The following is a 25,168-nucleotide window of genomic DNA, read 5'->3' as shown; positions in this document are numbered from 1 at the left end:
GAGAACATGAAGCCAGAATTTTGACGTGAGCTATTTCTGGAGTGGTTAGTAATTTTCAGGCTTTTTTACGGTATCATCAGCTTTCTGTTTCTTTGCTCCTTTTTCTTTCTGCTCTCAGATACCACCTTGTAGTCTTAGACTGAGATTTCTTAGTATATTGTGGGTAAAAAAGTATTAGGTCAGTCATCTGTGAAGTACTATTAGTTACCAATGTGAACTGGCAGGGTTTTTATTTGCCTGATATCTGTAGCTTCAGTATGTCTAGTTTAGAATGATTCCTCTTCCCTCTCCTGTAATTCTCCCACTGAGTAGTACTAACCACTGGAGGTAGAAAAATATTGCTAAATGTCAGATCACTAAGTGGATCTGGGTTTCAGTGACAAGCTTTGCTGGGTTTTTATTTTCTTGCATAAATTGATCCAGTTATGACACAGCCTCACAAGGAGTTGTTTTGCTGTTAAGTAATGTAACCAGTACCAAAATCAATCAACACTTAGTAAATTTAAGAAGGCCGAGAATGTGGGTCCTGGCTCAGTTGTAATTTGCAAGAAAATAACTTTACAGAAGTCAATCAACTGTATAATTTGAAGCTGGATAAATACTTTTTATACTGAGACCAAATTATTATATAATGTCTGAGCCACAACCTCAGTTTCCTCCTTGAATTTCAATTCTTCCATGGTTGCTAGCCCCTCCCTACCTCAGAACAGAGAAGTATCTAAAATAACAGGAGAATTGTGATAAGGAGAACTTCAGTGATTGCCTATCCAGTAGCTATCATGTGCCACTGATCTCTGTACAGTACTTGCTGGATGCCAGGTACATACACCCTTGTCACCTCTCTGGACAAGTGAGTGGTCATTTTAAGCATGCCATAATTTGTAACAAAAAGCAATACAAGAAGTCTTAAGTTGGTGCAGCTCTAAGCTTGGTTGCTGGGTTACATTTTAAGTTTCATTCAATATATGAAAAATAGAGAGCTTTTTTTGGTATTTTTTTTTTTTTTCAGCCCTGCATCACATTTACATTTTTCTATCAAACACCCTCATACACTGTCCTGGGAATATTACACTATGTTCCAGTGTAAAGCACATCTTGTTATGAGACTGATTGAGAACAGAATTAGCATGGAGTTCATGTTACAGGTAGGTATTTAAATGATTATGTGGAATATAGAAAACTCTTTGTCTTCAGTTGCATTTCTGTTCTTTAAATGGAGTTCAGAGAAAAACAGAACAGGTCATCATAGGATTCCATCAGTTTTAGCAGGATTGAACAAATGTTAGGTCTTTTGAGTTAGGATGAAGTTAGCTGTTTTTCTTAAGCATAATTTACAAAGCTTTTTATATTCTGCATATTCTCTTTAATCTTAGGGTGTTTCACTGGTTTGAGTTATTTTGATCAGTTGTTAACACTGAGAGCCTGTTTTACTGTCCCTAACTGGTGTTGCTGTGAGGTAATCTAATGAAATTATAAATTATGACAATAATGAGAATCCAGCCTCAGCTCTCTCCATTATATAAAATTTTCAGTGCTAGGTGAAACATAGATGCTTATATTAAAGGAAGCATTTGAATAGAAGATCGTAATTTTATTCTGAAATACTGAACTTCTGCAGAACTGTAGTTTCTCTTCTTTACTAAATATCTTTTGTGACTTACCTTAGGAAGACTATGGTGCTACAAATAAGCAGTTAGAAACTGAGTAATATTTTCGTATCAACTTCACATTTTTGGGGGGGTTGGGGGTTTTTTCCTCAATTTGGGGTTATTTTTAAGAAAAATGTGTGTTACTGTGCTAGAGCTGTTATAGGTAGTTGTCAGGTTGAAAATACAGCAGAGAATCTAATGAATGTTTCATTTCTGAAAAAGGAGATATAGTCAGTGATTTCTTTTACTGTAGATAATTTTTGAAAGTTGATCATCTTCTAATTGATTTTGTATATTTATATGTATGTGTAACTTCCAGGAAGATACATTTGGACTGAAAATCACAATTTCTGATGTGGTCAAGCAAGTAATTTCCCTGTAATGTCTTTATTTTGAAAACCCTTTTTTAAAGCTGCTTATCAGAAAGTGAGTGTATTGACCTTTAGTTGCAATTCAACTGAAACTAAACAGAAAAGCTTATTGTATATATAAGTATTTAAGGAAAGTAATAACGTTTTATCATTTTAGGTTTTCAACAAGTTGTTGAGTCTGGCCAGTACTGCTTCATCTCAGAAGTTCCAGTCACACATGTGGAGCCAGATGTTGGTTTCCACATCTGGGTTTTTGAAATCTATCTCAAATGTCTCAGGCAAAGACATCCAACCTTTAATAAAGCAGTGGGTGTATCCTTTTTATTCTTGGTCTGGATTGTTAATATGGAGAATGAATTTTGGTTTTTGATTGGCACTATCAAAGGAACATGAAGAGGAGTATGAAACACATTTGCATAAAACAGTGAAGTACATTATTCTGTGAATTAGATGTATATGTGAACCACAGGTTCACAATCTTTTCATAGTCCTTTGAACTATGCTGGCTTTTTTGCATGTTCTGTACTAGAAGGGATTTCATTATTTTAAGGTTTCCTTTGAAAGAAGCACAGGAACTCTGCTGGAATTTAAGGCCAAATTATACTAAAAAGATTCCAGAGGACACTGCCCATAGAAATATGCTGAAGTTGGACATGGAAAATGCTATAGTCTAGTGCATTTTAATATGTGATTTCCAGTAAATCACCATGAAATAAGTAACCTAAAGCACAGACTATTAGTTTACAATATACTTTAATATCTTGGTAGCTTGTATTAATAGTACAATTGCAAGTAAAATAAACCTCTGTCTGTTGATTCTTCAACAGACAGATTTTAGTGATATTAGTCAAGAAATAGGGTTTCTTATTTTGTATTGATATGAGGGGAAATTTGAAGTTGCTCCATTTAAGAGGTTTAATTGTTAGTTTTATTTAATGTGACTCCAGGCTAGAATTGTATGTGACTGCAGCAAAAACATACCTTAAACAAAAGTAGGTATTTGAGCTGACTTAACAATGTTCATGCATCTGAATATCTTAACTAAAAAGCACTGTATAATTAGTATTTATAGAGTAATTTGAGAGGTTAGTATTTTATTTGCATCAGAAGTATTCATAAAGTATACATACACATTATTCTAATTTCCATACTTCGCTGTGCCAAGCATTTGAGAAAAATAGGAGCTGTATTATGTACATATTTTCACACTGCAGCTACATCTAAATGTCAGTGTTACTATCAGAGCTGGAGGAATCTTAACTACATCTGTTCTGTAAGGAAGAAAGAATTGTAATTCATACATTTGGGGATTTTTTTCACCTTCTCTGTACTTTGGCCCCAAGGCTGATCCTGTTAACTGTAACTTGCATCTAATCCTATGATTGCAACCTGCCTGCCATGCTTCAAACCCTGCTATTCCTGTGGCAGTAGATTTTCCACCTTGTGAGATCGTAGCAGGTCTCTATGTTGTTTGGGAGGAGATCTTACTGCTGTTAACTAGTGCTATCTTCTGCCGTTAGCAAGGGCTGCGTTGATGCTGAGTTTAAACCTTGTGCTGAATAAACCACTAAAAATGTCTTAAACTCTTACCTGATATCACTGAGCTTCATGAAGGCAGCCTCCAGAAACAGAACCAGTCTGAGGTATTTAGCCAAATGGCCAAATTTTGGGAGAAAAGTTAATAACCCCTGTATGATAAGAAGTGTCTTTGAATATGGAAGCTCCTCCCTTAAATGTTGGTACATGAAAGAACAGATTTTCCTTCCTTGCTTGTCAGAGACTTGTGAGAGTGTGCATTACACTAAAATGCTTCATTTTAGTATTTTTGTTTACTATAAGTAAGGTGTAGTAATGGCTGTCATACAGAAATGAATGATTAAATTATTCACAGGAAAAGTTGTCTTGAAGGAATCATTGCCCGGGCAAAAATGTAGAGTGAGATTGTTACTTTTTATCATTCATATTGTACACTCTCATGTATATGTGAACTCATATACACACACATGTGAATGCTCACATGGCCCAGTTTGAAAAACTGCAATAAAATAATGGAGTTAAATGTAGTGTGGGTAGAAAACAAACTAATGTCTACATTTTCCCCTTAGTTTTATTTAACTAAAATACATAGTAAAACAAACCATATACTGAAGTCTTACTCAATTACTTTCTCTGAGAGCATGCCAAGGACATTGGATGTAGTGGAGTCCAGAATAATTTTTCATAATGAATTTCTTCATACTAGGTGGTTTTTATTGCCCTTCAGTTTTTCTTCATAAGAAACATGATTGGACATTAAAGAACCTAAACCCCTAGAATTTCGTGAATGAACATGGGTGTTTTCATTTCCAGATTTTCTTGGAATGGGTAATTCTAGGAATAAAGAAGCATAAAGCAAGTGTTAAGAATTGAGAATTATGGTTTTTTATAACTATTGCATTGAGCACTAGAATTCCTATACTGCTTATTAGGGATCAGAGTGGAGTGGTAAAATTTTATGGTAGCTTTGCATTTAATAGAAAACGGAATGTATTGGAATTGGAAATAAAACAAGATTACACCTCTCCTGGGACTCAGAAATACGTGGTAAGGTCCATTTTCTATATTTTACCTACACATACAAGTATGATGTGTACATTAATAAGCATAGGTTTAATGTTAATAACAAAATCTTATGAACTTCAAGGGTCCTCTTAAAGTGACAGTGCAAGAACTTGATGGCTCATTCAACCATACATTGCAGATTGAAGAAAACAGTCTTAAACATGATATTCCTTGCCATTCTAAAAGCAGAAGGTAAGAACTAAAATACTAACTGCAGGTATTTTTAGTATGGCTGTATGAAAACATACAGGGCATTTGGTGATAAATATATTCTTTTTCTTTCTTAGTCTTACTAAATAAAACTTACTTGTGATGTAAGTGGAAAATTTCTACTGTTAGGGAGAGCAGGAGACTTTACACAGTTCTTAATTATAAGTCATTTTGTAAAACTTTTATAAAGACCTAATTTATGTAGAATTAGTTGAATGAAGACTCTAATTAATCAAATTATTCAAAATGCCTTTGAATGGGAACCACAAATTAGAGGGAAGACAAATGTAGGCCAGAGGAGTGCCTCAAGTGAAGAGGGTGCCAGGACTATTTGGTAAATCAAGGGAACAAGAAAAGTGACATACTTCCCAAATAGATTCTCTCCATTTTCTAATGCATTTTAATAATTACTTTGAATTCTGCTTCTCAAAGTTCTATGTTTATGTGTAATTGTAAAAATGGTGGAAGTAAAAATTATAGAAATGGATGCATAGCTCAAATTTGTAAATATTTTTTGCTGGAGAGAGCATTATGTTTTTATGTGATTAAATACACAGAGTACTTTTTGCAGTGCTTAACTCCATTTATAAACATATATTTGCCAGTCTGCTAAGTATACCTTTTTTTTTCTTTCTATTTTCTCTTTATTAATAGAAATAAGAAGAAAAAGATTCCACTGATGAATGGAGAAGAGGTGGACATGGACCTTTCTGCTATGGAGTAAGTTAGCTTGTTGGAGTTTCCCAGTGTGAGTCTGAGCCATGTTCCCCTTGTCTAAAGCATGCTATTTCGAAGGATTGGATAATAATGTTGTACTTCATTATATGAGTGACCACTTCCAAAACTATCCCACATTTCTTTGTCTTCTTTGAGACTTTTTTGCTGTAGCTGGGGAAATGCTGGCAAAGTGTAAAAAGTACAGGTTGACCAATATAATCAGATTTTATAAAAAAACTTGGGCATGGTAGGGTGCTGCAATAAATTACTTGACTCTAATACATTTCCAATGATACCTTTCAGCTGACTTTATAGGTAAAATGTAAACAAGAATTTGTTTGAAACTAAGAGCCATTTTTGTTGGATCTTGATGAAGACCATTTAACTGCCACTAATACAGACAAGTTCCTGAAATCTGTAATTACAAAAGAATTCTTCTAGATTAAAAATAATGATGAGGTGCTTCACACTGAAATCTACACTGTCATTAATTTCAGTTGGAACTGTTAAGATCTTTGGAAGCAAATTGTTGCTCAGTGTAAATACCTGCCTTACCATCCTTGACTTGGAACCAGTAGTGCCCTCAGAAATAGTGAAGGTGTTGGTATCTTGTTTTCTGGATGAGGGAAGTAAATAATCTGCTCTTGAAAGCCAGTGGTGGCTCTTTGAAGGATAGATTGCTTCACCTTAAAAATGTTGCAGATTCTCAAAATTTAACCTCATCTAATATATGATGAGAAAAAATTTTATGACGTACTTACATTGAGCAAGTTATTGCTGTCATTTTCGTATGACATTGGAAATAGGAATAATTTTAATTGTATTAAAGGATAATTACCCTAAATATTTGTGAGTATTTTTGATCAATTGTGCTCAGGTCCCTGCTGTATTACCCTGAGATGAGACTTCAGGGATCTTAGAATGACCTTTGAACTGGTATAGAATTTTATGCAAGACACTTGCACTTTATCTGATAACCTAATCTGTGGCATGGTCATTCTATTGTCTGGTTTGGACTCCTCTGCTGCAAGCATGTATGATAATACACATTCTATCCTATTTTCTAAGTCTTGTGTATACACACTTTCACTGTCTTTTCTTCTCTAGCTACTATCTTGATGGTAATTCTAGTTTTTCTACAAATGTATTCAGAAATACACATCATATTTATAATTATGCCCTTTTCATCATTCCAAACTCTCCTAATGCCATGTCGGTATTTTGGGGTTGTGATTTTTATGTGGAAAAATGACTAAGAGAATGTATTGCATAATTCGTGCTTCTTGCTTCCATAAATTATTTCTGCAGTCATGGTGCTGTGTGAATACTAAAGTGTATTACTTTTTTTTTACTAAAGCGTAAAATGCTTGTTTGGGTGGAATACAACTGGGTTATTCTGTCTGTAGCATAATTTTAATCCTGTTGGTTAATACTTTCACTTTTATCATCATTTATATCGTTACCCTTGTCAGCTTTCATCATAGCATGTGAGTGGTTGTAAAGGAGTTTCACATCTATTGATTAAAAAAAAGTGTATTTACCACCAGATTTTCTTTCTTGGATTTTTTTTTTTTTTGTAGTCCTAACCTTTAGAAGGTGATAAAGTACTTATCAGTTAGGAAAATTGTTGCAACTGAGGAAGTAGAATTAAATACACTGAGATTATACAGTAGTTTACCATAAACAGAGATCTGTAGGTTAAAAATACTAAAACAGTGTTCACTTTGATGTATTAGAGGTTTGGACAGATTGCCCTGGAAGGCTATAGAATTGCCATCCTGGAAGCAGGAGATCGGACCAGAGACTTTCAAGAGTTCCCTCTAACCTATATTCTGTTATAGTTCTTTGAATTTAAATACTTTACAAATAACTCATAACAAGTTAGGAGATCTTTAGAATTTCTGTAGTCTTGAAATTTTATAAGCTATTACTGTTTTTCATGTCTGTCTTAGTGCTGATTCCCCCTTGCTCTGGATAAGGATAGATCCCGATATGTCAGTACTGAGGAAGGTGGAATTTGAGCAGTCTGATTTCATGTGGCAGTATCAGCTGCGATATGAGAGAGATGTGGTGGCACAAGAAGAAGCCATTCTGGCATTGGAAAAGTTCCCTACTCCAGCATCACGGCTTGCACTGACTGATATCCTGGAGCAGGAACAGTGTTTCTACCGGGTGAGAATGCTGGCCTGCTTCTGCCTTGCAAAGGTGAGGTTGTGTGGATGGGAGTAAGGGAAGAAATCCACTAGACTTTGTAAATGGCTGAAAATGGGTCAGAACTCATCACAGTTCCTAAATTGGCTTGATATTTAACTTCTTAAATTTATTTGCCAAGTATTTTTAACATGACTGATTTGAAAGGAAAGTTGTATTATTTTAGTCTGTAAATGGAGACTGCAGAAAGCTTTCATAATGGTCAAAATTGAGATGTCAGACATGAAAACCACAAGGGATTTTTCCAGATTTCATTAAGTGGCAGAAATAAAAGACTTTTGTTTAATTTTTTTTCAGAACCAAAGTATATTTTTTGTTATTTTACTGGGAAGTTCCTTGGCCAGTCTGTTGAGAACTCTGAAGTGCTGAAATTCATCTTTTTCTAATTGGAATTCAGATTGCTGCTTTATGTTGTTTCAGATTGAATAAGGTCACAAAATAAACATCAAGTTGGGCCACAATTAAATATTAAGAAGCCAAATAATTGCCTTGAAAAAGGAAGATCTTTTTTTTTCTTAGACATACAATTAGCATTAAGAATAAAAATGAGTAAAACCCTAATTTTACAATAACAGAAAAACAAGAATTTCTAAAAATGACATGTTGGTGACATACTTTTATGGACATGAAGACATTGATTGCCAATTTGTAGAGTTCAGATTATTGTCATAGAGCTTGCTTTCTGCTGTGTACCTGTTGGGAATAATTTCATTCCCATACAGAAATAAAATGTTTGGCCATATTTTGAAAATCAAAATCCAAATGTTTTTGACAAACTATTTTAATATTATGAAGCACTGATGTAAAACTGCCAGTGTATGTGCTAGTATTGGTGCTGCCAGTATCTGACTTAGAATATGCACTTTTCATGATGAATTCACTCGGAATATCTAATAGTGTATATTGCACAGGTAAATATTAAAAGAGCAGTTGTTGCAATATTTAAATGCAATAGTTTTTTTCTGTCTTTAACTTCTTAGGCAGTTGGGCTGCAGATAATCATTGCTGGTTTTGTTCAGTTGTAATTGTATGGAAAATCTTGGGTCTATGGATAAGGTGGTTGACTTACAGAAAAGAAGATAATAAGGCAAGCAAAAAGTTTGGCTGTGACATTAAATGAAGGTGAAGTAGCATGGCAGAGCAGAGTTGTAGATATATTTATGTAAGTTACCTGGGAGGAAAGTGTAATACATTCTATTACTTATTCCAACATCAGGACATTAATGAGAGTAACTTCCTATTGTCATTGAGTTTAATTTTCTCAGCTTGTAAATATTCAGGATCTGTATTCTTTATTGAAAAAAGCCAAGTCACTTGTGGTTATTCGGAAGGAGGGTACTTTTTTGTTGGTTTGCAGTTTCTAGCTGGGTTGCAGTTACTGTTGTCAAATGTTCTTGGTGTACTCATGTGAGACAGAGAAATTATACGTGACAATGCAGTTATCGAATTTACTACACTTTCTTGGTATATTTCATTGTAAAAAAGACTTCAGTCTCTCAGCCATGAAGTAGCCAGGTGACATATTAAATCCTCATTGATAAATTAAGAGATATGTGTGAAGATACATGCACACACACTGTGCTGAGTCCTTCAGGACAAAAATACAGAGAAAGCAGCAAATAGTGTCACAATCTTAATTCCTGAGAGTACACAAACTGATTTCCCAGTTCAGATCCATTGCAGTGTGGGTGATCTGCTATAAACTTTACGATAGGAACACTACCACCACAAACTTCTCCCTCCCAAACATTGAGGAGTTTCATAGATGTGCATGAGAGTTACACCTTAGTCTACTTTTTCATGCTGTGCTAAATTGAATGGAGAATGCAGAAATGGAGTGTGCCTCCTGCCTTTTTAACTAAAAATAATGCAAGAAACACCACTTGTGTTACTGTGTGGGGAATGCACAGATTCATTTAGTTCAAAGTGTGTAATGTCTCAGTAGAATAAGTAGAAAAATCAGATTCTGTCAGTAAAGAGAAATTCAAATGAGTCGGAACACATTATAAGACAAAAAAAATACTGAAATGATGATGATGATTTAACTACTGTTGATTTTACTTGAAAATAGTTGTTCATCTACAGACTTTGTGAAATGAAATGCTTAAAATAAGAAGTTAATGTTTAAAAATGTACACCCTGATATTAATGGAATAGTGAGTATTTTGTAAACATAGTAAACTTTGATATTTTGGGGATTGAGTTGTATTGGACACTGCTACATAAATTTCATATTTGCAGTTTTAAGTTCTTTATCATGGTTTCTAAGCAGTCTTCGGGATTAATCTTCATCTGCAGGAAGAATTATTGTAGCTTTCAGAAAAAGCTGTACCTGCATCTTTAGTTCAAACACTTCCGTTATTGCAAAGGGAAGATCGAGCCTGTCTGCAGTATTTTCCCTCTCTGACTTTCCTTTGAAGCCTGGATTAGTGGGAAGATGGTTTTTAGTAACAGAGCACCCATCTTCCACAAAAGCAATGGTGAAATGGATTGCTGTGCATGTTCAGATAGCCTCTTGCTTTTCCTTCACTTAATGCATATGCAATAACCTTTGAAACAAACTAAATAATTTGGAAGGAAGTCATCAAATTCAGTTTTTTCTTTGTGAAAACAGATTTTTCCTTAGTTTGTGCTGGGTCTGTAACAATGGAAATTCCTGCTACATTGTAGGGTGCATTGGTACCATTTGTTTGTGTGCACACACATCAGGCAGATTAACCATCAGCAGACACAGGTGTCCTTGTCTGCAGACTTTCAGTGCTCCATACAGCAAATGTATGAAACCCAGGATGCTGGAAAGGCACAAAAAGCAGTTTTGTCTTTGTGGAACCTTAACTGCCTTACACCAAAGCAGACTATAGTAATAAATAGTTCTCAGTGCACAGTCTTTTAGTGCATTACAATTAAAGTTAGAAGGAGCTGCCTTGTCTTAATTTTAGAGGTGGTCTTTAATTCATAGGGTGGCTGAGACCTATTTTAAAGTCTAGGTTGAGGTTACTGGCAGGGTAAATTTGGGAAGTTGGTATTGCAAAATCCCCTTCCATCACTGGCTTCTGTAAAGTCAGAGAACTTGGCATAGTAAACACAGAATTTTCATCTAAAATACATAGAAGAGAAAATAATTAAGAACAGAAGTTTATCATGGAAGGATAGTTAGTTGCAGATGTCTTCCAAATGGAACCATTTTCATAAAACTTACCTTTAACGTAGAGAAGATATATTGGGAATGTCAGTGAATACTTAGCTAATATAAGATAGTACACTCATGAAAGTAACTATCTGTTTAAAGGAGGGAATGTTCTTGGCAATTATCCTTTTTGATTATGGGAAATGTGTACTTTTTTACAGCCAAACTAAACTTGCAGTGGTCATGTTAATACAGTTTCCCTTCCCCCCTACTTACTCAGATTGCAAATTCCATGGTAAGTACGTGGACGGGACCACCAGCCATGAAGTCACTCTTTACCCGAATGTTTTGTTGTAAGACTTGTCCAAACATTGTGAAGACCAACAACTTCATGAACTTTCAAAGCTACTTTCTTCAAAAGGTAAAATTTATTTTTCTCAATGAATGTTTTAAAAGAATTGTCAAAATACTAAAATGTTCCCACAGTTGACAATTACAGGAACATGGATCGCCCAAGCCTCAATTATTCTGTAATAAAAGTCAAAGTAACTAATTCTTTCTCATATGGCTTCAGTTGTTCCTTCTTAGTAAAAAATCAATTAACAAATATTTAGTAATTTCTTCTGAGTAGCTGAAGTTAAATTAGCAGTTTCTTCAGGAGAATGGAGAATTTTATGTTATTATATAATAATTATTTGTAATTATTTCTGAGCTCGTTCTTAAATAACACTGTAAGGAAGATACTAATTTTATCTTTTAAGTGAATTCAGCAACTGCCTTTATTCTTTAATAGCAATTATACCATACTGCAAGTAAAGTCTTAAAACTCTTATATTGGTGGGCTTTTTAGTTCAAGACATTGGATAATCCTTCTTGCCCTCTTCTTTCTGTTATCAAATCACATATCACTGCTGCTTATTTTGGTGTTAGCACAGGTTTTTTTACTGTAATCTATAATTTTTGGTTGTTCATTGGATAACAAAACTAATTACAATGTTTTTCTCTCAAGATTCACTTTACTGGGTGATTGAGTTCTTATTTCATAGATTTCGTATTACTGATTTTATAGAAGACTCAAATTTTGGTTTTTTACTCTGTCCAAAACTGTTTCATCCTTCCTGTCATTCTTGGACCTTCTTTTTGTATTTTTCTGCTTTTTTTGTCATTGTTCATTCTTTACCACTAAATCTTCAATTTTTCTCCCTTTTTAATCCTGTGTGCCAAGTTTGACTATCTAGAGTAAGATTCCTAAATCTATGTCAAGTGGAGCCTAGACATCTGCTTAGCTCATTCTAAAATAAATACCTAGTCAGAGTAGCACCTGTCTGGCTAGTAATTCTTCAGGCTTCATTGACCCTGTTGGGTCTATATGTCTCAGTCAAAGTGGAAGCTTAGACATTGTGTCTACATGAAACACTCAAATTCAGTGTCTATCTCAAAATAAATTCCATCATCATTTTTCTGTGTATCACTGGTTTTCATTTGATACTTTTTTAATAGTGTCTTGACTTGGGAGTCTGGTTTTGGATATACTTTTTCTTTTTTTTCCAAATAGCTGTACTGTCACTAATTACTGAACAATAACTACATAGTTTATTTGATCTGAAAATTATACTTTCAAAAAGTATGTAAATACAACTTTTCAGACACTTGCTATTGTAAATTTGTTAATTGCTGATTTTCAGGATGTACCTCTTTCCAGTGTATAACTATCATTTCCTTAATGTAAAGAGTGATGTTAGTATTAATTTTATTACACAGACTATGCCTGTTGCCATGGCCCTTCTGAGAGATGTTCACAACCTTTGTCCTAAGGAGGTTTTAATGTTTATTTTGGATTTGATCAAATATAACGATAACAGGAAGAATAAGGTAAAGACTGTGTTTATTTTAATCTCTTTCTTCTTTTTTTGTTGAAAAAAGTTTTAGTTAATACCTGCATGACGTTTGATACCACTACTGTAAATACCTGGCTCAGAGTTGATGCAAAGGTGATGTGCTAAACTAAATGGTAAATGTTAGAGAATGTTCTGTAACTGACATTCTATGGTGGCACTTCTTGGATATTTCAAGCTCTGTGTGCTTGTTTGACTTACTAAGGACCTGCCTGTGGCACACATACTTTCCTTGCTTTACTCTTTTTCATTAAAAATACCCAAGTGTTTGGAGAGAATGTAGCATGCAAAGTTAAGCACTGGTTTTTATGATGGTTTTTTGACCTTGAAAAGAATATTTGAAAGAGCAAAGAAAGGAAATAATCTTTTTTTAACAATATACAGGACTCTGGGTTTCTGTGTTTTGAATATCAGTTCTAGTTCACAGAACTGGATTGTCTTCATCTAGTTAAATAGCAGCTGAACCACAGGTTAATATTGTTCCATCACTAAACTGAAACATCTGGGTTGGAAATGTCACCTCAAGTTCCTTCCCACACAGACCACTTCTGAAGGAGGATTAGATGACCTTTGAGATCCTGAGATGATAGAGAATTCTAGCTCGGAGCCCATCATAATCTTCCCAATTAAGTATCCAAAGTTAAGTGGAACCAGTCTGATGTGTCTTAAGCTTAGTTTTTTCTTGTGTGTAGAACACATACTGTAACACTTGTTGCTTATTACTGAAATAAGGATGATGGAGGGTGGAGAGGTAGAGACTTGGACACATGAATCAGTAGTCACAGAAAGGGGTGAGGTGTCTGACATCTTACCACTGAGGGAGAGATCCAGCCTCACTTTTCCACGTCCCTTCTGCACATGCTTGACATCTTCTGCTGGATCTGACAGATGTGGGGCTTGTTTAGGTTAAAGTAACTTAACACTCAAATCCAGTACTTCTTTCTGCTTTTGTAAATTTTATTTTTATACTTTTTGCTGCTTACTAACACAACTAACAGATGCAAAGGCCAGCATAACAGAAGGGGTGAAACTACGAGCCCAGGTAAGAGGGGTGGATGAAGAAGCGAGATTTTCTTCACTAAGCAGCAGTGAGCTCATTAGTTCACTTCAGAAGCTCATGAAGTTGCTGGCTGGATTAATGGTATGATTTTCAGAACTAATTTTTTCCTGTTTTGCTTTCTCATGCAGTGTTTCCCACTGTCTCGGCTTTAAGATCTGTTCTGTAACAGAGTTTAAGCATTTCTTAGCTTTGAAAGAATATATATCATTATATTTTCTTGTGTTAAATGTTGGTTTTATTTAGTTTTCAGACAACTACTATCGTGCTGAGCTGATTGATGCCCTAGCCAACTCTGTAACTCCCGCAGTCAGTGTGAACAATGAAGTTCGAACATTGGATAACTTAAATCCTGATGTACGACTTATTCTTGAGGAAATTACCCGTTTTCTGAATATGGAGAAGCTTCTTCCCAGTTACAGACATACTATTACAGTCAGGTAGGGTTTAATGACACTACTTTTCTTGGGTTTTATGTACCTTTCTGTAGTTAGCTTTTGAGATTTTAGCTTGTTTGTCCTAATCTTAAATGTCAAATTCCTTTCAAGTTTCAAAAGCTGATAAATGCAAGTTTGTCTTGATTGCTTTATTTTTCAGCATTAATTTCTGTCAGTGTAGACTTTTAATAACAGGTTGATCGTGCCATGCCTCTTTAAGAAGAGCATTTATTAAAGTTTTGCCTTGTAACAGTAACTGTAGAGCACACACATCATCTGAACTGTGTTTTCTCTAAATTTTTATGGCTTTACTGAAACCAAGCAATGGATTTGACAGGGTGGAGAATTTAATTTGTGTTTCTGCCTGATTCAGAGGTAATAAGAGCTGTATGTTAATGCTGTGAAAATAATTGTAACATGGAAATCATGTTAATATGGATAACATAATTCAGAAAATCTTCAGTATTCAATTTGGGGAAAGGTAGTTTTGTTTTTCTTGGCTGGTATTTCATAAACCTGATGTAAATTTTCTCTTTCTACCATGTCTAGCTGTTTAAAAGCTATTCGAGTGCTTCAGAAGAATGGTCATGTCCCAAGTGATCCTGCTCTCTTCAAGTCGTACGCAGAATACGGGCACTTCGTAGATGTACGAATAGCAGCATTGGAGGCTGTCGTTGACTACACAAAAGGTACTTTTTTCCAAGTATTTTGACATTTTTTAACAATTCTCATACAAATGTAGGGCTTACCTCATTAATACTAGGTTGAAATTGTGTCCACCAGAAGAGCTTGTATGATGACAGCTGTATTAATAAGAAACTGAGATTTCTATTATTGCTTTGTCCCAGCAAGTATAAGTGTGATGAAGATGTGCTGAACATTGTTTCTCAGTGCTTTGCAAATTGAATCAGATACCAAAGTTTTGAAATAATAAGTGGCAGTAAGGGGATTTGGTAATTTCTCTTGAACACTTCAGTGACTTTGATTTAGTTGATTTCAGCCATAATTTCTAGTCAAAGTCCTTGATTTTGCTTTACCTTTTTCCTAATATCTTTATTGTGCTTTTTGCATGCATTTTATGGTTATAAATATTGGAAACAGATTATTGTAGAGATATTTTGGCTGATTATGTTTTGCCATTCCTTATGCATAGCTTATGTTTGTGAGATGTTTACATTCTTTTAATATTGCCTTTATCCAAGTTGACTATTGCCGATCCATGAAAAAAAAATCAAACGGGGCAGTTTCTTAAATGTATTGTAGTTAAAACTCAATCCTGACAGATTTCTAATGCAGTTAGAAATTACAGCTTCAGTGATTTGCATTCCATAAAGTTAATTTAGTATTATATTGCCCCGTTCATTTATTTGGGTTAGTCTTTCTTTGTTCAGCAGATTTGTAATACTTTTGTGTTTGGAAGGTTTATACCTTTCAGAGTGGCCAAATCCTTCAGTTCTTCCTCTGTAGCAGACTGGTGGATGTAGATTTCTAATTATTCTGTCTCAGATTTCATGGGTTTGTTTTGTTTTCAGGGTAAAGGAGAGTTTCCTTTGCTTGTTACATGAATAATTGTTTTCTCCCTTTTTTAAGGGCTGTATTACTTTGACATTACTCCTGTTATTCTATCCAAAGACTTCTCAAACTAGATGAGCAGTGGGAGGTTTTAAGGTAGTTAGATTCTTTGAGTGAATGCATTCAGTGGAACTCAGGCATCCGCTCACAGACTGAAACCAGGCTGTCATTCCAAACAGCGGGTAACTGTGAGGGAGCCTGTGTGCTGAGCAGCACTCAGGCTCCCTCCTGTAATCCACCAGACACTCTGTATCCATAACCCACTGCACATAGACCATTTGGTAATCCTGTGAGTGATAAAAGCTAGAATTCACAATTGTGCTAGTGCTATACATATCTCTCATTGGTGGGCTAATTGCTTTATTCCACCCTTCATAGAATGTTCATGGAAAGATTTGCTGGAGAATAGAAAGCTTACTCATCAGCTCTTTTCCTTTAGAATAATGTCACTAATTCATCCCACCCTTTGGAAAGACAAACTGATAGAAATAATGTTTTCTCATTAAATTCTTGACCTTTTATGGATGGTATTTATAGTTAATAAGTGGCTTGGATAAGAAAGCATACTACAAAGTAATAAAGTACATCTTTAAAACAGTTGATCAAATGGGGTCCTGTATAAGCAAGATAGTAGGGTAAGTTGCTTGAAACCTTGTACAGGAAGCTAAAACTTGAATGGTAAAAAGTAGATTACTTGAAATCAGTGGTTGAGATGATGAACAGAGTTTTTGACAGAGCTCACTGTGAGATCTGAAAATGACAGACCAGAATACTACTGTGCCTAACTGCCTTGCCCCTTGCCAACAGCTTTTTCTCGGATGCAGAGGTAGCAGATGCAAATACCTATCTGCTATAAAGTCACTACAGTTCACCACACAGCCTAGTGTCTAGCTGGTCATCACTGTCATTTCTCCAATACAAGCTTCCAGCACTGAACACAGGAGCTTCTGCTCCTGCTGTAAGACTGGTGAGTTTTTGGTGGAGGGGTGATCTGGAAACACAGTTTGCTAACTGACTTCTTCCACTACCCATAGAGAAGCTAGCAGTGCTTGTCTTGCAGAGCCCTAAACCTGGCTTTAGAAGGAGAAATGATTGGCCATGTGTTGCCAAGAGATCTGATTCTTGTTCCCAGTTACCTGGTTTCCAGTTCACACTGGATGCAAACCAGCAGCTATCAAAAGCCTGTTGCTTGTGCCAAAGCTGGCTTTTAACAGTTCTTGTAAAGGAAGCTGACAGATTTTGTAATTTCCATAAAAAGGAAAGTCTGTGTTTTCTGGGTGGAACTTTTAGAGTAGGAATAACACTACCTTTTTTTAAGTTACTTGAAAAGAAATAATTTCTCCATGGAACTGAATAAGTTGTTTTCTTTGCCATTAATAGCAAGGGGTTTTTTCAGACATGGTAACTTTTTAAAATGCTTGAGGCAGCATACAAGGGCTTTGACAGTTTATCTAAAGTGGCTTGAAGTGAACAGAGTTTATTGACTTTTAAAAGTTAACTTGTGAGAGCTATATGACTATTAATAGTTACTTGCATGGAACAAGGCAGTTGCATACTTAAAAGAGATAACCACAAACTATTCTAAATAAATAACCATTATCAAATTTGATGAACGTTAAACTTCAGTGTCAGAGATGGTCTGCTGCAATTGAGAACTGAGACAACACTGCTTATAATTTGAAAAAAAATCACAAGGGGATTTTTGTTTCTGAAAGCAATGACTTGTGTTTATATCTATCAGAAGTATGAAAATCTACACATGCTGCTTTTCCCACAGCCTTCTCCTAGACAAACTGGCAAGCTACAGACAGGATGGGTGGTCAGTGTAGTGGGTAAGAATTCAGGTCATGGGCCACACTGAGAGCGTGGTGATCAGTGGTTTTTACTGAGGCTGGCAGTCTGTCACAAGTGGGTCCCTCGGGGAACATCTTCAGAAATTATGTGGAGAACATCACTGAAAGCAGCCTCACCAAGTTTGTTGATGACAAAGCTGGTTGTGAGGTGGACGTAGCGGAGGGGAGAGACATCTCACAGAGAGACCTGGGCAGGCTGGGAGAGCGGGTGAGCGACTACTGGATGAAGTTTAACAAGTGCAAGGTCCTGCACCTGGGACAGCATAACCAAAGAGCCCAGAACAGGCCAGGATCTGTGCTTGGGGAGAAGCATCACTGAAAGGGACCTGCGGTCTTGGTGGATAACAAGCTGACCTCGAGTCAGCAGTGTGTGGCTGCAGCAAATCAGATCCTGGGCTGCATCTGCAGGGGCAGTACTAACAGAGACAGAGATGTGATCATCCCACTCTACTTTGTACTCAGTCTGTACTTCCAGCAGTGTGTATAGTTGCAGCCCTCACAGTTCAAGAAAGTTGTGGGCAGACTGGGGTCCAGAGAGGGACCATGAAGATTATCAGGGAGCTGCAGAACCTGCTCTGTGAGGGAAGACTTGACAGCATTAGGTCTTTTCTCACTGGAGAAGGCTCAGGAAGACTTCATCAGAATATCCCAGTACTTAGCAGCTGCAAAGTGGATGGAGTGTCTCTCTCCTCCACATGGAAAGGAGAAGGATTAACAAGTACAAGTTGCACCAAGAGAGGTTTCATCTTGATACAAGAAAAAATTTTTTTACAGTAAGAACAGTCAGTCAGTGGCACAGCCTCCCCAGGGATGTGGTGGAGTTCCCATCACTGGAGGTTTTCAAGGTGCAGTTGGACAGAGTGCTAGATAATCTCATCTAGGCTCCCTTTCCCATGGAAGATTGGAGCAGATGATCTTGCGAGGTCTCCAAACCAGGCTGGTGTATGGTTTTTCTGGGTAATAAGATTGGTTCTGCCTGAGGTCAGGTTTAATTTGTCATTGCTGTCCAAACTGTTTCATAGTTCCTGTGTAAATTTAAGGAGCTGGTTAAATGCATTAGTAGCAAAGCTTTGGAAGCCTAGAAGACTTAGTTTACACTATAAGGCAAATAGCAGGAAAGACTTACTTCATCTCTAGCAGAAATAAGTTTAAAAAACAACAACAAAAAAAAATTACAAAAGTATGGTGTTACCCACTTTTGTTATACAGTACTGCCAGCCTAAAGGATTTATCTCTCAGGCTTTGCATTTTCTAGCAAAAATGCATTTTAAAATACCTTCTGTTAGTCAAAGTAATTACAATTTGCTAATGATTGTGACTTCATGTTTGTAGTGTTGTAATTCTTTGCTGTGTGGTAATACAATATTATTTTTGTTACATGCAAAACAACTTTTGTTTGCAGTGTTCTAGCTGCCTTCTGTTCCAAGCCAGAAAAAGCAGCTGTGCACTGAGCTGAGCACAAGCAGTCACTACTCCCTTAGAAGTATGTTCTAGGCATAGTTTTTCAAAGATTTCTCTGGATTTTAAGGCAAATCTGAGATTGTAGTTCTGATGTGTATGGATACAAATTTGCTCTGGCATTATGCAGAACTGTATAGCTGTGCTCTGAACAGCGCACTGTGTGAGCTAATACATTCTGCCTCCAAACAGGGTTTACTGGAGCCTCACCAGTGTAACCAGTTTTGTTTTGGTTGGACTGTAGGAAGAGCAGTGCTGATTCACAAGTGGCTTGCAAATGACTCTTCAGACATCTTCTAAGCAATATTTTAATGTAGTTGCCTTCTCCTAGCCCAGAAAGGGGTCTTATGTTTTAGCTGTCCAAAGTATTTCTAAAACTTGTAATAGAACTAAAGTGCTGGTTCTTCTAGTATTAATAAATGACTCTTGTGTTAAAAGCAACTTACCCTACTGAAATAACAAGAGAATAATAGGTATAAGAATTGGTTGGATGAAAGAAGTTATATTTTAAAATTGTTGACTGAAAACTAACAGAAATAAGGAAGAAAAGTTGAACTGAGGTATTTAGAACTGAAAGTATGATTGGCTAGGGGAAGAAAGACCCTTTTGCTAGGACCACAAAATGAAAGCAACAGAAATGTTTTTTGACCTGTCTATCCAGTAATGATTAATACACCCTCTTCATTGTTTTAAAGAAAGGAGAATACTGCTATAAAAAATCTTAGTTATGCACCTGACAAAAAGATCACATAAAAATTCTTTCATGTTTTGTGTAATGAGTGATCATGATATCCCATATTTTGCAATACTACTCTGATAATCAAAGGAATTTTGTAATGTAAGTTACATTTCAATCTAACAAGCTGACTTCGTTTCCAACAGTGTCAAACAGCAATTTTCTAGAAGCATGTGCTGATAGGTTTCAAAATCCATTTTAGTTGCAAAGTATAATGATCTAAAAAACTAATGAAGGCTACTGAGGGGAGCTATGACTGCAGTTTTATATAAGCCCTGTAGTATTCCTCTTTCTATCCTATTTAAAGATAATCCTTCACAGATGCCTGTGTATGAGAGTTGTATATTCTCTACAGAAAATGTTATGCTTCTGATTCTTGAAAGGATATTTGAATGTGTTCAGTTTAGGAAGCTCACAATATCAAGATGAGCCTTTACTCTGATTTTCCCAGTCAATGCTCATGCAAATAGTCAAATTGGTTGTTATTGAACAATTGAGGCATGGAAGAGTTTTGTAAATGTTTCTATTTCAATGTAAAGTAAAACACTTATACTTTGAATTTGCTCTGTAATTAGTGGAATTCCTCTTTAGTTGCAATCACTCAGGCTCTTCATGTGCTAATTCAGGAACTCATGATTGTCTTCATCAAAATCCTTCTAATAGGCATTTTGGTTTATTTTGCTTTGCAGTTGATAGGAGCTATGAAGAATTACAGTGGCTACTTACTATGGTTCAGAGTGATCCTGTACCCTACATAAGGTGAGTTAATAAAGAGACAGGTTTTTTACCAGTGCTGAAGCTACTAAGTAAATTCTTCACCTGGAATCACTAGAATAGATCAGATCTTTAACTGCTTCTTCACAAAACTGTTTTTCCTTCTTGTTATTTTAGGTTAATTGAAACGTGTTTTGATGTTTCAACAATTCGCATCTCAAAAATTAGTATATTCTGTTCTAATTCTGCATTATGTTATTTTTGTCTTTTATGTTCTACCTTGTGGCAGAAGTCTGAAGTTAGAGATTATTTCCTGAACATAAATAAAGTGTATAAATATGATGTTGCATATGGCAAAAAAGACTTTGTGATATTTAGAAAAGACAGTCTGAGACATAGTACACACAATATTTGGACAGCAAGGGGTGTAAAGCAATTGTTAGACTGTAGATGGGGTGAAAGGATCATGTGAAGATGTGGTGAAATTTCTAGTATTGCTTGTTTCAACTTTGTTTTCACATGAGTGGTTGGGTATTTTAGCACATTCATTACAAACCTGTGAACACCAAGGTTCATAATAATTGTTTTTTCCCAACACTTTATTCTTATGACCACCATTAAAATACTGAGTTAAATAATATTACTTCTAATATAAAGTTGAATAATATTACTTTTACTCTCTCTCTCTATAGGTGATTTCGTACAAATGTCATAGCTGCAAGATTGTTCTGTTTCATTTCTGTCACTCTTGTTAATGAAAATAAATACAGGTTTAGCTTCAGTTTAAGAAGGAGATTTAATTTGAATTGAGTGCTGTATGTTAGCCTCTTCCAAAAGAAAATGCAGAAAAAAAAGTATCTGCAAGAGTCTTCTTGTTCCAAATGTGTAAGACAGCAAGGTGAAAGCTGGCTATACAGAGAAAAATAGTTAAAATAACAAGTAATAGAACAAAGAATTTGTGAAATGTTTTCAAGGCCAAGTTTGAAGAAACAAAAATGTATCTACTTTCAGCTCAGTGTGTAAATATTGTAAGCAATATGGTAAGTGCAGGATCTTCAGACACCAATGCAACTTAAGAGGTGGCAGTGTCTGTTTTCAGGAAAATGTGCAGGTCAGTGTTTTTGGGCCTGCCATTTTGTGTCCGTCACAAACATTTGCAGTTATTTAGAAACTCTTTGGTATCAGTATGTAAGGAGTTTATTTGCCAGTGTTGCTGCTTCTTGGTAAATTTCCATGTCAGTGTTCAAAAAAGATCATTACTAAACAGAAGAGCATAATGTAGCCTACAACTGTTAACAGTTGCGTCTAAAAACATCCTAGTGCTTTGCACCTCACTTTTTATCTCTAAGTTATATTGCTGATGGTAAATCTGTGTCTATGCATAATTGTGGACAGAAGAAAGAACTAAAGGCATAAAACATTGGTTAAAAATTTGGATTGAATCTTGTAATTTAAGAATTTTGTAAGAATATTGCAAACTAACAGACTTTGTATCCTTAGGGTTTTTCTTTTGGAAGATAATAAAGATTACTGTTCTGCTTCTTTCAGGCATAAGATTTTGGATATGCTGACTAAGAATCCACCTTTCACCAAGAATATGGAGTCCCCTTTATGTAATGAAGCTTTGGTAGATCAGCTTTGGAAACTGATGAATTCAGGTTAGGGTTTTTGATTTTTTTGTTGTTTTGTTGTGTTGGAGTTTTATTGTGAGGTTTTTTGAAATAAAGACTTGCTTCAGAATATGCCATGAGCTCTCTTAGTTTCAGTGATTAGAAGTTGAATATAATCTATGTACTTCCAGAACATTCTTAGCGACATAGGCTACCAAACCTTGTTTTTAATTCTTTTGTCTACTGATGTAGTGTGCTTTGATGTCCTTTTTCACAGAATGATATTTCTAATGTTCAAAAATGTTCAAAGGAAGTGTTTCTTCAAATAATGGTGTCCGTGCCACACTTAAGAGTTTGTTTTATGTCTCTTTTTGTCCTCTTTTGTCTCTTTTACAGAGAATACGAGAGGACAGCATTGGTATAGATAATTTAAATGAGATTTTTAGAAGTACATTATAGACCTAAAACTCAATTTGCCTTTTGAGATTAGGAAAGATCCTAGTGAGAGAAGGCTTGCGTCTTTACCATTGACCTGTTTTTCATTACTGACGCAGTTTTATCCAGTCCTGACAAGCTGCCCTTTAACATCTGGCACATTACTACATAGATTACATATAAACATTTATATAGCTTTTTTTAGGTCATTGCAGGCTTTCTGTTCTCTGTGTGTCATTATATTTAGTGTTTGAAAGTTTACAGCTACACTCCAGGGGTTGAAGTGGGGAGACTACTAGTAGTTCAGTTTCATAGGATTTTCCAAGTGTCAGACACACAAAATAAACAATTTTGATGTTCCCATCAGAGAATTTGTTTTTGCTTTTTCATGAGAGAAGAGTGTGTGCAGTGTTACAAGCGTTACCTCTTTTTGCAAGGAACAAATAGGGTATACATTCTTATTAAAGTTCATGGGGCTTTAAGCACTTAAATTTCTATGCCTCGAGATGACATAATGTTTCAATTAATTTTCTGTAAGGGATAACTGTAGCCTTCCAGGGTGCCTTGAAAAAAGTTGTTAGTTGACAAGCTAGTAGCCCCGTTTAAACATGCATGGTTCTAGAATCATGAGTTGCTTTCATTTAACATAAGCACATATAATAGAGAACAGACTCTGATTGATATATGTAATCTTTTTTTTCTCTGTGTTAATCTGAATTAAATTGATAATATTACAATAGTTCTAAAATTGATATTTTTGAATGTGTCGTTCTCTGGAGAGTATTTTAATGTTAGAAATGTCCAGATGAATATTCATGTTGCTTTCATTTGTAACTGGGTGAGTGTGACTGGTGATTTGTAACTGGTAAGTAAGCTAAGCTTACTCAAAACACTATTTTGGCCCCATAAAACTACTATTTACAAGGATAGATCTTGTAATTTTATTTTGTGCTAAGTCTTGCACAGCCACATTAACATGGCAGTTGGCACGTCTGTGTCCTGTTTACCAGATACAGTTCAATTCCTGCTGGGGAACAATATGTTCAATAAACTTGCAGTCAGTCAGGAGCTGGGCTGAGTTAACACCAGAATCACTGTATTTGCAGATTGCACCAGATGTTAAATGTCTTTCTGTTGTGATTGGTGCCAAATGTGCTTAGACCATTTGTGTATGAAGATATAAAAGCAGTACACAGTTTGCAGTGAAAAATAATAAAAAAATAAAGTATTGCTTTGTGCAGTAAGAAGACTTTTTTTTTAATACAGTATTGTGTATTCAGTGAAGTACAGGACATAGTAATGATGTTAAAAAGCATGCCTGTGCATTTCTCGATCAATCCAGTTTCTAGAGAGTAAAGATCTTAGTCATGCTTAAAGCTCTTACTACATTGTGTGGAATACATAGGCAAATGCAACCAAATCCATTGATACAGGAAGCCAGTTTGGTAATAAAATGCTCTATTTACTTGCCCAGTAGGAAAACTTAAGAATGCAACTTGAAAAATAAAGACATATGGGTGTGGTTATTTTTCTTTTATTTTTCATTATGTTATTACAGCACTTACTTTTCTGGTCTTGTTCTGCTAAACATGTCTAACTTACAACCCAGGAAACTTAAAGCCTTTCTTTTAAACAGGAAAGTTTAAGAAGAAAAAAAGTTTAAAAAGAAAGCATATGAATTAGAGCTAATGAGAGCCAGGAATAATGAAGGAAGTGTATCTCCAGCACAGAAAATGTCATACTCTGCTGGGCCTAGATCACTTAAGCAGTTTTATTTGTGAGAGAGGAGGAGATTTTATCTCTGTATTAACAATCTCTTTTGGATTTTAGGAACTTCACATGACTGGAGATTACGATGTGGTGCTGTGGACCTCTATTTCACACTCTTTGGCCTCAGCAGACCTTCCTGTTTACCATTACCAGAGCTTGGACTTGTTCTTAACCTGAAAGAAAAGAAGGCTGTACTTAATCCAACGATCATCCCTGAATCAGTTGCAAATAATCAGGAACCTGTGAATAGTGCTAACAATCATGGACAGTCAGTAGGATTTCAGAACACCGTAAGCACAAACTATCTGCATCCATCCTATTCAGCTGGCTCTGAGTTCTTGCATGGGTTGCTGATTGAATTTTGTATTGTGTTCAAGCCTCTCATGCTTTACCTAAGCTACCTTCTTACCTCGTTGCTCTTTATTCTGTACTCCTGAAAAGCTGGCATATACCATGATTTTTTGGACATTTTTTAACTGTTTTGTGTCGCATATGCAAGCTTTTTACTTGTTTTTTTCTAGTCTCATCATTTCTGTTCTTTACGAAACTTTATATATTGCTTCTGAGATATGAAATGATTCACAGAAATGTTTGATGCTGTGATGAAAACTTTTTTCATGAGACTGTTTCTTATAGGCAAGTTATCCAATTTTCCAAAACAAAACCTTTATCAGTGAATTTATTGCATCTTAAAATACATAGATACACCTCATCTTAAATAACTTTAAGAGATGTGAAAGCTGGA

The 25,168-nt window shown here is 35.6% G+C and overlaps 1 protein-coding gene across 2 annotated transcripts in view; it reads left to right on the top strand.

Moving 5' to 3' along the window:
• Positions 1-25,168, top strand: part of TAF2 (TATA-box binding protein associated factor 2) — a 61,156-nt gene that overhangs the window by 21,636 nt on the left and 14,352 nt on the right. For both annotated transcript variants that reach the window (XM_048286410.1, XM_048286412.1), the window contains exons 11-23: positions 1,010-1,145; positions 2,178-2,332; positions 4,489-4,603; positions 4,704-4,813; positions 5,486-5,551; positions 7,501-7,753; positions 11,167-11,307; positions 12,648-12,758; positions 14,085-14,278; positions 14,825-14,964; positions 20,584-20,653; positions 22,157-22,266; positions 24,484-24,713. In XM_048286410.1, the coding sequence (XP_048142367.1) occupies positions 1,010-1,145; positions 2,178-2,332; positions 4,489-4,603; positions 4,704-4,813; positions 5,486-5,551; positions 7,501-7,753; positions 11,167-11,307; positions 12,648-12,758; positions 14,085-14,278; positions 14,825-14,964; positions 20,584-20,653; positions 22,157-22,266; positions 24,484-24,713 (1,831 nt within the window). The remainder of the gene's footprint in view (positions 1-1,009; positions 1,146-2,177; positions 2,333-4,488; positions 4,604-4,703; positions 4,814-5,485; positions 5,552-7,500; positions 7,754-11,166; positions 11,308-12,647; positions 12,759-14,084; positions 14,279-14,824; positions 14,965-20,583; positions 20,654-22,156; positions 22,267-24,483; positions 24,714-25,168) is intronic.

This window comes from Corvus hawaiiensis, chromosome 26 (assembly GCF_020740725.1).
Source record: "Corvus hawaiiensis isolate bCorHaw1 chromosome 26, bCorHaw1.pri.cur, whole genome shotgun sequence".
Taxonomy (NCBI): domain Eukaryota; kingdom Metazoa; phylum Chordata; class Aves; order Passeriformes; family Corvidae; genus Corvus; species Corvus hawaiiensis.
This window is presented reverse-complemented; position numbering and strand designations above follow the sequence as displayed.